Source organism: Rhizoctonia solani, chromosome 16 (assembly GCF_016906535.1).
Source record: "Rhizoctonia solani chromosome 16, complete sequence".
Lineage (NCBI taxonomy): Eukaryota > Fungi > Basidiomycota > Agaricomycetes > Cantharellales > Ceratobasidiaceae > Rhizoctonia > Rhizoctonia solani.
Genome location: NC_057385.1, coordinates 2,713,953 through 2,725,600, shown reverse-complemented (window position 1 = coordinate 2,725,600; position 11,648 = coordinate 2,713,953). Strand labels below are relative to the sequence as shown.

The following is an 11,648-nucleotide window of genomic DNA, read 5'->3' as shown; positions in this document are numbered from 1 at the left end:
ATAGTTAAATTCACCTTTGATGAAAACCCAGTTTATAGTATATTTTAAGTGCACCATGTGCATGCAGTTATAATGAATGTGCGTTGTACGAGGAAAAAGATATACCAAAACAAGTATAATACAAGTATTACACCCTGAAATCGTTGACCAATCAATGTTGCAATTGTGCACAGCAATCGGAAGTTAGTTCTTTGACCGCAGTGAAGTCCATGTGCTACTCCCGGCTCTAAGTGAAGCGGTATTTACATTTGATCCAACTTGTCAATTGAGTATTTATTCCCATGGTGTTCATTCACTTTGCATCCACGCAATGGACCAGCTCGTGCTCTTGGAGACCGTGTCAATCTCATCCCGGGCCCAGCGTGCGGCCATTTGGGGATATGACCTACTCATACTTGTTGTTTGCACTGGTGTTTCCTTCATCTTACTTCTGCTTCACGCGTTTGTATCAACAACTTCCGTCAAACGCTTAATCACAAAGCTTTGCGGCCGAGAACACCTCGAGGACAATGTCGACTCGACACCTCAGCAGCCTGTTATACAACGCGCTGGCTTTTCCCCTTACTTGTACTCTCATATTAAAGAACATGGCGGAGCTACTGTGCTCATATGGAAGGTTCTGAGACTACTGGCCTGCCTCACACTTACTGGCTTGACGATTGGTGCGATCGTGTCAATCAACAAGGAGCATAACGCAATTGGCGTAAAGCAATATGAATCCGAACGAGTCAATGAGGCATACTTGCACTCGGATGTGAACGTAGTGAACAAAGCGCAAGGAAGTAAACACAAGAAATACAAGAGGCGCGAGAGACGGTTCAGCACTGCCGAGTGGATCGAGATATCGCTATACATGTTCTATGTGAGTATACCTACTGGCGATCTCAAATTGAATTTGTTACAATAATCACCGGTAGACATATACGACTATTCTGGCCATCCTTGCACTTACTCTCGCACCTCGCTTCCGTGCCGTCGCAAATGTCCATCTGGTTGTATTGCTTCTGATCGCGTTTGCTGTGTACACATGGCGAGATCTGGTGCCTTTCGCAACCTACAATCTACATCCTGCCGACGCTGTGGGAGGATGGCTGACATGGACTCGTATTGGTGTGCTTGGGTTTGCTTCGGTCGTGGTTCCATTGTTTATTCCGAGGATATATGTGCCCCTCGACCCCAAAGTAAGTATCATAGTCAACCCTTATTACTATCATTATATTTCATAATATTAACTACTACGGTTCACCACAGCATCCTAGCGACATTCCCAATCCTGAACAGACCGCATCACTTATCTCCCTGGCGCTCTACACATACCTCGACCCTCTTATCTGGACTGCATACCGTGCGCCAAAGCTAGAATACGAGCAACTGCCACCACTGGCCGACTATGATTGCGCGTCATATCTGAAGCAGCGAAGCTTCAATAAATTGGACCCATTGAAGCGTACAGAACGACGACACTTCTTTTGGGGACTAATGTCAGTATTCTGGAAGGAGCATATCGCTATGGCCATCATGCTTGTTGTCTATGTGAGCAGAGGCAACTATTGACATGACCAGACACTGATAGGGAATTAGGGGTTAATGGAGTTTGCTGGCCCGGTGGGGATCAGGTACACTCTAAAGTACAGTCAAACTATCAAAATGCTTATAGAAATACTGAACAATTAACGCAGATACTTGGAAGAACCGTCGAGCCCGAGCCTGCTTCGGCCTTGGTTCTGGGTATATTGCTATTCCTCGGACCCGTTTTCAGCACCATCGTTTAATTGGTACGTATTCTTGAAGGTCAGGGTTTTACAATTCGATTTCTGCGATCTTTGTGCTTAGAGTATCTATAGATGGCCACAATTGCTCGAGCTACGGGGATGATTTCTCAACTGCTGTTTGAACACTCCCTCCGGATTCGAGTGGTGACCCAAATCGCCGATCGGTCGAATGGCAAAACGTCTAGGTCTGCGTCTCACATCGGCACAACCACAACTACTCAGAGCGAGGAGAGAATGGACGCCGAGTACCTCAATAGTTCTGAAGCAAGCGAAGAAGACGAGTCCGAGAGTACTGTTCACGCCGCTGAAGGGAGTAACACTCAGACTCTCATTGGGAGTGTAGGCTCTACTAAGGGGAAGGAAAATTCGGACGAAGCAAGTAAAGAACAGAATGGTAACTCGAACCTGGTCGGAAAGATCAACAACCTCATGTCCAGTGTAAGTCTTATATGTATGACGGCGGAAAAAGGCTTACCTCTGAGTAAAGGATATGGAAAACGTGACAAATGGCAGTTATTTCTTGTCTGTAATGGTATATGCACCGGTTCAAATCCTCTCCAGCATTTTTTTTCTGTACAACATTCTAGGATGGGGTGCGTTTCTGGCCCTTCAGGTCATGACGCCGCAAATAGTTCTAATAAGTTTTGTTAGTGCCGTGATAGGGATGGGTTTCATGGTCCTATCGTTCCCTGTTACCGGAATACTTGCAAGGTTGGTCAACGATGTCCAAACCAAGCGAATGAGAAAAACCGATGAACGCGTCCAGGCGATTTCAGAAAGTGTGTTGTTACTTTCGCAAATCTCCTATGGTATACTGATCACCCAGCTTAGCTCTCAGCATCATACGAATGGTCAAACTTTTTGGCTGGGAGAAGAAGGTGCTTGCGCGTGTGGAGGAAAGGCGCGAGATAGAATTGGAGTACTACAAGAAGAAGCAGTGGATTGGACAAGTAGGCCAGGACATTAAGTATACTCACCCTGCCTTTATTTTTGGATCTTTTACTGATTGGCAGTGTAGTCATGTGCTCCCGTTAATTGTCATGGCACTCACATTTGCCTGCCATACGTTATGGTTCGAGAAACCATTAACCGCATCAATTGTATTCGCTTCTATCGCAGTCTTCGACATCATGCGTAACCAACTGCAAATACTATCCTGGCAAATCCCGCTTTCTGTTCAGGGCAAGGTTTCTATAGATCGTATCGACGAGTTCTTGTATCAGGTATGCTTATTAACACCGGTACATCATTATTGTATTCTGACCAAAAATGATACGCCGCAGACAGAGCTACTTGATACATACACCAAAAACATGTCAGACCTTGTCGAGGCTGATGTACTCAGGCAAGATGCGATTGGTTTCAACAACGCAACCTTCGAATGGTCTCGCCAAGCTCCTGGCACGCCCGCCCCTTCCAGACGCAACTTCAGGCTCCACATCGACCAAGAGCTGCTGTTCCACCGCGGCAAGATCAACATGGTCGTCGGCCCGACAGGATGCGGAAAGACCAGCTTGCATGGCCTTGTTGGGGTAAGCATACTGCGCAGCGATGATCTGTTAGCATACACACTCATTCTCGTATCCAGAGAGATGCACTTTGTGCCAGTGCACCAGACTCGTGGTTCTCTCTGCCGAGACAAGGAGGCATCGCGTATGCTGCCCAGGAAGCCTGGGTCCAAAACGAACTATACGAGTGAGTGAGCTGCTGAACTCACGACCCAGTATCTGACTGCTGGTGCTAGGACAACATTCTGCTTGGAGCGAGTACGACGAAGTGCGGTACAAGAAAGGTGCGTACGGCTCAGTGTTCTTATGACAACGCTAGCATTCTGAGTATATGCATGGGCGTAGTGATATCGCAGTGTGCGCTGGAGAGGGACCTGACGCTGTTCGAGGCAGGCGACCAGACAGAAGGTGTGTGCTGACGATGTCTGTCGGTAGGATGCAAGCATCTGATACTCGATCAGTCGGTGAAAAGGGCATGACGCTGAGCGGAGGTCAGAAGGCTCGAGTGTCGCTTGCGCGCGCGATCTACTCGAAGGCGGACATCATCATACTCGATGACGTGCTCTCTGCGCTGGATGTGCACACGTCGCGGTGGATCGTGGACCACTGCTTCCGTGGGGAGCTTGTGGCAGGAAGGACGATGATCATAGTGGTAAGCTGAGACGGATGAGACAAGCACAGGAAGCGACTGACATGGGTCAGACGCATAACGTGCGATGGTGAGCGAGGTTGCACACTTTGTGGTGTCACTTGGACCGGACGGGCGGATTGTCAGCCAAGGCAGCATTGACGAGCACTGCGGCTGAACCCGAAGCTGAAGGCGGAGGCAGAGAAAGACGAAGAGCTGGAAAGGAAAGGTGAAGAAGTAGTCGATGAGAGTAATGCTGTGGACAAGAGCGAAGCAAACGCGAAGAAAGAGATGGGAAGCTGATGGCGGCAGAAGAGGTTGCGGAAGGGCATGTTGGATGGGCGGCACTCAAGCTGTTCTTGCTTGCACTCGGTGGGTTCTGGTTCTGGGTTGTCTACATGCTTGGGTTCTCTCTGGGCGAGCGTCGATACTAGGACAGACGTACTGGCTTGGGTGAGTGCTTGATCAAACGACATTTCTACTTGGTACTAACCTCGCTAGTACTTGGGCACGAGCGTATAAGACGAACAACGAGCACCCGAGCGTGTGGATGTGCCATTGTCAGTGTTTTATGCTCAGATATGAGCCGTGCTTATCTTTCTGCAAGCTATCTGAGCATATATGGTGTGATTTCGATAGGCGGTGTTACAGTATGCACCGTTGCGTTTGTGATCCATGTACTGGGGTCGGTGCGGGCGTCACGTCGGATTCATAGTCGTCTGATCAAAGCTGTGCTCGGAGCACCATTGCGATGGCTTGACTCCACTCCAGCTGGACGTGTCATTGCTAGATTCACACAAGACATTTTGTAAGTTGGCCGTGTGCGCGAAAAATAGAGATCTTACTGGCTGTGATTGTAGCTGTATTGATGGCTCATTACCGAACGAATTCCAGAACTTGGTTCAACGAACGCTCCAGCTGCTCTCACGTTTCATCGGAATCGTCACGTTTGCGTTAGTATATATATATTATCTTTGACTATATAAACTCATTTATTCGTAACGTTCTAAGTCCGATTTTCGCACTCCCTGGTGCCACCGTGTTTGCTATCGGCCTTATGCTTGGTCGGGTCTATATCGCTGCCCAAATGCCCGTCAACGCGAGATGTCCGACGCTCGTTCACCCTTGTTCAGTCATTTTGGAACTACGCTAGAAGGCATCACCTCAATCCGAGCATATGGGGTTGAGGAGTTGTTTAAGGCCGAAGCTCTGAAGAGGATTGACAAGTACACAAGGTCATACAGGACATTCTGGAGCCTAAACGTAAGTAAAGCGAAATCGTGGATATTCACAGGTCCAGGGCTGAGCGTATAAGGATTAGAGGTGGATCTGTATCGGATGGATGTACTTGGTGGACTTTTTTCGTCCGGGCTGGCCGCATACATGGTATACCATCAGGCCTCTGTTGATGCCAGCGACACTGGCTTCTCCCTCAGCATGGCGGTTGCTTTCTCTGGTGGGATTATATGGGTAAGCCTTATATGGAAGGTCTAAGAACAATGCGCTGATGTTCCGACAATAGTGGGTGCGTTTCCTCAACGAGTTCCAGGTCCAGGGCAACAGTCTCGAGCGTATCCAAGACTATATCAACATCGAACAGGAGCCCGAGTCAGTCCCAGAGAAGGCTCCTCCCGCATACTGGCCTGCATCCGGTCACATCGTCGCCGAGAACCTCACAGCGCGCTACTCCAAGGACGGTCCTGCAGTCCTCCACAGCCTGTCATTCGAGATCAAGTCTGGCGAGCGTGTCGGTGTCGTAGGCAGGACAGGCAGCGGCAAGAGCTCCCTGACCCTGTCGCTGCTGCGCATGATCCCTATCGAAGGGAACGTGCTACGAGTGAGTGCTGTTTGGTCTTGCTTCTGCTCAGCGAATGTACGCTGATGTTTGTGCAGCGGGATCCCGACACACGGCGTGAACCTGGACGCACTGCGCTCGAGCATCACGATCATCCCTCAGCAGCCAGAGCTGATGAGCGGCACGGTCAGGCAGAACCTCGACCCGTTCGACGAGTACGACGACGCGGTGCTGAACGCTGCGCTGCGGTCTGCTGGGCTAGACACGGTTCAGTCGGAGAACGACGAAGGGTACATTGGACTGGAATCGGGAGTGAGTGCAGGAGGAGGGAACTTCTCGCTGGGACAGAGGCAGATACTTGCGCTTGCACGTGCGATCGTGAGGAGGAGCAAGGTGCTGATACTGGACGAAGCCACTGCGGCAATCGGTGGGTAGACGGTAAAGATGAGTGGTGTGAGAGGGATGGTGCTAAGGTGGGCTGGTATAGACTACAACACGGATACAGTAATCCAGAAGTCGATTCGGACGGAGCTGAAGGACCGGACGCTGATCATTGTTGCACATCGGCTGCAGACAATCTGTGACGCAGATAAGGTAAGTGTATATATCCCACTCGCTTATTATTTATTTATACCAACTGCTGTTGTAGATAATAGTACTTGAGGCTGGGAAAATTGTTGAGTTTGACTCTCCGGCGGCACTACTACGGAAAGAGTCAGGGGCATTCAAATCGCTTGTCGACGAGAGTGGTGATAGAGATGCACTGTATGCCATGGCAAAGAACCGACTTTGTTGATGACGAGATAAATGCTATCTAATAAACACGTTTTTCCTAATTTCACGCAATCGGTGAACACGCTGGAGACGGGATGTGTAGCAGTAGAAGGGATATATCTCCGCGTATGCGGGCACGTGCTATATACATGCGACTGGGCAGCATACCCCCGTGTACCCCCTGCTCCAACGCTTGACCTGGTTTATAATTACTACAGCTAGGTTCGGCTAAGTAATGTAAACCTCTACGGAACTAACGCACGAAGTCCTTCACAGCTACCGGTAAAGTAACAATTCGAGCACGCACGTATGCGCATGTAACTAAACCTCAGTGAGACAGTTGGATCATCATGTATAACATACATAGCTAGTAGTGGCCCTTTTCGAGTTCGAATCAATCCACAGCGCCTTATGTTGATCATTTTAAAACAAGTAAGCCATGAAACTTAACAGGGGTATCACAATAGGTACACATAATACACTACGATAGACAACGGTTACTGTCAACAGTCAAGTGTGCTCAACGGTCCTATTGTTGTGACTAGCCGGATTTAATCAGAACAAGATATCCACATCAGCAATAGTACGTGGATTGACAGCAGAAACCTTACTTACACTATCATGTAGCCATATGCTGAGCCATGGGTACTAATTTTGTGGCACTGGTGTCGCCGGTGCCTCAGGTCGTGGTGTACCAGGTGCCGCTGTAGTAATAGAGGGTGTCGATTTTCCCATGAAGAGAGATAGTATAAATCGTTCAAGAAGTAAGACTACGAAGATTTTATGAGTGTTATGAGTAGCAGGAATATCTGAAAGCGGGGAGTGTGGCTGGTGGTGGTTCCTGTGGGCTCAACAGCATGTAAATATATATATCTATCACCGTCCTCAGGACGGACAGGATGATACGGCGTATTGAATCCTCCGCGTCGTGGCAACTCACATCGCACAAACAGTCCTTCGCATGGCGACACGGTACGACCGCATCCCCAAATGATTTCAAACTTCAAGCGATATCATCTTGAGGCATAGCTTTGTTTATGAGCCTCCTTGATCAGAGAAGCCAACGAAACAACTTCGAATGGCCATCTATGCATTATATCGGGCGTTACAATCAAGTTCTACATCTTTAGAACACTGCGAGAGAATCGGAATGCAATTTTAATTGGATCGTGCCCGATGCATAGCCGACTGTACCCACACATGCTCGGGAGTCGGCCAACTGCTTTCCGATCCATACTTTCACATACTTTCACGAGCATTAGGCAAGGATAGGTCTAGAATACTATGACTGGAGACCGTAACCTATATGCTCCACAATAAAACTGGCTCGCTCGTTTGTGCAACTCGGATTCCGGGAATCGGCTATAGCTGACCCATGAACGGCCTTTTTGCTCGGCAATAGGAGGCCGTTCCCCCAATCAAATGAATGCTTTATAAGCATTCGGCATTTAGAATAACATCGCAACCTATCGAGATACGCTTGGCCTTCCACAAGGCACCATAGATCGGGGCATCCTGCTATTTTAGGGTGGACTTTAATAACAGTTGGTACCGGCTACGTAGAGCCTCCGAGCGACCTTCGTTTGGCCAATAAAGGTCAGCCAAGAGTACGTGTATCCAGAACCACACCGTGCCATGCCAAAGTGCATACCCTGGGGTTTCCACCTCCTCTATCAATACTACACGAGCATGGCATTTTTCTTTTCCCGGTGGAGCCCAATCTCAACCAGCCAATCGCTTCAAGAGCTCGGCGAGTGCCATGCAACCGAGCCGTGGTAGAGGGTTTACTGTATATCTGAATTTAGCATGCACGTTACACCTTCCTTCTCTCCCCCCTCGGATTGGTTACCTTTTTCTATGCGATCTTTGATTTGATGGGCTTAAATTCAAGGCTGGGTGGGTCCTGTGAGACTGTTTAATCTGTGCTTGCGCTGGTATCTGAAACCTCCACCTGAACTTGTTTGGATCGGGTGCCTGGCGCCGATGGATAGAATACCAACAAGAAGTTTGCTAGCCCATGGGTTCTCACAAGCCCGAGATCATTAAGAGTTGAAGGCGAGAGATAGGTAGCGTATACGACTCAAACCAGAACCTCAAACCACACTAGAGGCCTATTGTAACCAAGGGATGCAGAGAACTGCGCGTAGCCTTCTGTATGCTATGACTGGTGCAATTGCAGTGAACACACGGACATAGCCAATTTAACTCCGTGTGCATAATATCTTGGGAGAAGCTCGCTGCCGCGGTAAGTTTTCTATAGTTTGCGGCATTGTACTGATCGCGATCCGATTTCCAGTTTATGGATACACTTGCCATTTCCAAGCGTCTCACATTCGCCCAACTCAGGTTTCACAGACCATATATTAATAATGAAACAGCAATTAAGTCACGATATACACACATTCGACACAAAACGGTAGACAACACAACACCCACAGCAATATGGCAAGGTCCCAGCCTTCCAAAAAATGACCGAAACCTCAACGCATCAACTAGACGGACGCGCATTTCATTCAACAGCTCATTTAACGACCCTGCCCGTATTGTTGAGTGTACTGCCCCGAAGGCGTGTAGTACTGGTTAGGGGGTCCGCTCTGTTGCATTTGCTGCTGCATCTGCTGCTGTTGATACGCCAGTTGCTGTTGTTGCTGTTGACGAGCGTCAGCCATCTGGGTTGGGAATGCATGATCAGCTGCCTGTTGGGGTACGCAAATTGCGGCTGGTTGAACATGGAGCGCTAGAGGGAGTTGTAAAGTATGGGTGAGAAAGAGCTCTTGGGCAGTGATACGCTTGGTTGGGTCGAATTGCAGAGGCGTTCGAGGAGATCGATCGCTGTGAATAACAAATGATTGAGATAGGAGCCCGGCGATTGTATGCGATATGCACAAACCTTGGGGAGTGGCCTTGGGAACGACTTGCTGCCAGGGAACCTTGGGGTATCTCGGGTACTGCTTGAGCTGGATCTCGGGCTGCCGAACGCATATAGCTATGAGTCAATCAGCCTATTTGGAAGGTTCCGGGACCAACTCACCGAGTCAGCCGCAATTTTACGGAGTACCCGTTCATCGGGAGTCCCAATGATCCTCATAATGTTCAGCAGTTGGTCCTGGTTATCGCGCCCGCGGAATAGGGGTACACCAGTGATCATCTCCGCGAAAATACATCCACAAGACCAGACGTCGATTGACGTATTGTACGTCCGAGAACCGAGCAGTACGTCTGGAGCGCGGTACCACAGGGTGACGACCTATAAACCGTCCAAAAATATCAGTATCCGTTCCAAGGCTGGGCAGACACGAGTCATTACCTCATTTGAGAACGTGTTGACTGGCACACCAAATGCTCTCGCAAGACCAAAATCGCCGAGCTTGAGCTCGCCTTTGCGATTAATGAGCAAGTTCTGGGGTTTCAGGTCACGGTGAAGCACACGATTGTCGTGGCAAAATGCGGTGCCCTTGAGCAATTGGTACATGAAACTGCGCACAGTGTTCGGGTCGAGTGCACCACGTTCGCCATGTGTATCCATGTACTTCTTAAGATCTTGCTCGCAGTACTCGAAGATGAGAACGAGCTTGGTTTCGGTGTGGATGACATCATGTAAACGGACGATATTGACATGCTTAAGTTCCTTCATGAGCGAGATCTCGCGAATGGCCGTCGATGGTGTGCCTTCTTCCGCATCGAGATGGATCTCCTTGAGTGCGACGATTTCATTGGTCGTGCGTGAACGTCCCTACAATAAATAGATGCTCGGCATTTATTCGTGGTGGCAATCCAAGGGCGCTTGCCTACCTTGAAGACAGTGGCATAGGTACCCTCACCGAGTTTCTCGAGTTGAACGTAGTTGCTCATAGCCGTCGAGCGCAATCAAAGATCGTGGTGGTGGTAGTGGGAAAGACTGAGGAAAGGAGGGGGCAACGGGTTGACTGAGTTCAAAGAGGGGGTCGAGGCGATGAAGGCCAATTTCCAGACTGGATTCTCACGTGGGGCTAAGCGCCGGCATCAGGGTCTGCCGGCATCGCCACGCCAAGTCGAAGGATCTCCAAGGCTCTTGAACGTTCGGGTCTTGGTTTTCTCCGTTGTTCTTTCTTTCCTTGCCCCTCGCGTTCTAGAGCCTCCCTTTCTCTCTCTCATTGCACTATGCGCGTCGCTGCTCTTTTGCTCGCTATTCCCTCTGTGCTGGCATTTGATTATGTTGTTGGGGTTGGCAAGGATGAGACGACGTAAGTTTCCCCGTTGTCGCTAGGTGGACATTCACCAAGTAAATATCGCCAGTGGTCAGCTCGGAATGGGCTTTGACCCTAGCTCGGTTCGTCCTCAGGTATGTGCATGACTTCTTGACCTGTATTCCGAGTTAATATTTTCCGTTGATCAGGCTGGAGACAAGATTGTTTTCGAGTTTCGCGCCGGCAGCCACAGTGCTGTAGGTATGTGTTTGCCCATCAGTGCTCTAATAGCATCGTGCTTACTAGCGCAAAAGAATCAACTTTCAAGGATCCTTGTATCCCCAAGCCCGGTGGATACAACTCTGGTGTCATCACGGTCGCCGATGGCACACCTGTTGACTCGAAAGGTCTCCCGACGACCGAATATATAGTCAAGGATACCAACCCCGTTTGGTTCTTCGATCAGGCTGGTGGCCTGTGCACCAAGGGTGCGGTCTTGTGAGTATTAATGCGTAGCTTGCATGAATCTGTACTGATTGTACAATTAGCTCCATTAATCCCGAGCTCACTCATGGTACGCATGGTTCAAGGATAGTTTAAACATCAGTTCACTAATATAAGTTACCCCATATAGATGGCCAAAATGCCGGTCAATTCCGCGCAAATGCCGAGGCATCTGATCCAACTACTGCTTCGGTCGCACCGACCTCGTCAAGCGCATCTTCGACCGCTAGCAGTCCTCGACAGGAACTTCGGCAGGATCCGCCTCCAGCCCCACCACAACCGCGAACCCAAGCACCAACTCGGCTACTAGCATGGCTAGCTTTTCGATGGGTGCTGTTCTAGCATCGCTCGGAGCTTGGCTCTTGATCTAGTAATTGGAGAGTGGCAAGCTTGAGAACTAAGTTTCTCCAGATTGAACACTTTAGGACATTTTCTATTCCCTTTTAATGTATTTCCACCGGTCGAGCCGATGCTTGATGTACTCTTTCCTTCTGATACCGA

The 11,648-nt window shown here is 49.3% G+C and overlaps 4 protein-coding genes across 4 annotated transcripts; 3 read left to right on the top strand and 1 right to left on the bottom strand.

The window, feature by feature from the left end:
• Positions 1-310: 310 nt before the first annotated feature.
• RhiXN_02145 (ABC transporter transmembrane region) lies at positions 311-4,211 on the top strand (the record flags this gene model as incomplete). The annotated part of the gene is made up of 17 exons (XM_043321964.1): positions 311-862; positions 918-1,181; positions 1,252-1,533; positions 1,582-1,616; positions 1,680-1,791; positions 1,845-2,210; positions 2,260-2,294; positions 2,360-2,365; positions 2,424-2,551; positions 2,604-2,739; positions 2,791-2,995; positions 3,056-3,467; positions 3,517-3,564; positions 3,626-3,688; positions 3,742-3,932; positions 4,009-4,050; positions 4,101-4,211. 17 exons carry the CDS (start codon positions 311-313, stop codon positions 4,209-4,211), a joined length of 2,988 nt encoding a protein of 995 aa, XP_043187787.1.
• Positions 4,212-5,012: 801 nt separating this feature from the next.
• Positions 5,013-6,499, top strand: RhiXN_02144 (ABC transporter; the record flags this gene model as incomplete). The annotated part of the gene is made up of 7 exons (XM_043321963.1): positions 5,013-5,171; positions 5,232-5,378; positions 5,431-5,664; positions 5,732-5,745; positions 5,802-6,130; positions 6,191-6,297; positions 6,353-6,499. The coding sequence occupies 7 exons, from the start codon at positions 5,013-5,015 to the stop codon at positions 6,497-6,499; spliced, it is 1,137 nt and encodes a 378-aa protein (XP_043187786.1).
• Positions 6,500-9,002: 2,503 nt separating this feature from the next.
• On the bottom strand, positions 9,003-10,329 carry RhiXN_02143 (cyclin-dependent kinase; the record flags this gene model as incomplete). The annotated part of the gene is made up of 4 exons (XM_043321962.1): positions 9,003-9,446; positions 9,509-9,724; positions 9,785-10,210; positions 10,270-10,329. The coding sequence occupies 4 exons, from the start codon at positions 10,327-10,329 to the stop codon at positions 9,003-9,005; spliced, it is 1,146 nt and encodes a 381-aa protein (XP_043187785.1).
• Positions 10,330-10,617: 288 nt separating this feature from the next.
• Positions 10,618-11,489, top strand: RhiXN_02142 (SH3 domain-containing protein; the record flags this gene model as incomplete). The annotated part of the gene is made up of 6 exons (XM_043321961.1): positions 10,618-10,700; positions 10,753-10,798; positions 10,853-10,904; positions 10,958-11,141; positions 11,192-11,217; positions 11,278-11,489. The coding sequence occupies 6 exons, from the start codon at positions 10,618-10,620 to the stop codon at positions 11,487-11,489; spliced, it is 603 nt and encodes a 200-aa protein (XP_043187784.1).
• Positions 11,490-11,648: the final 159 nt, after the last annotated feature.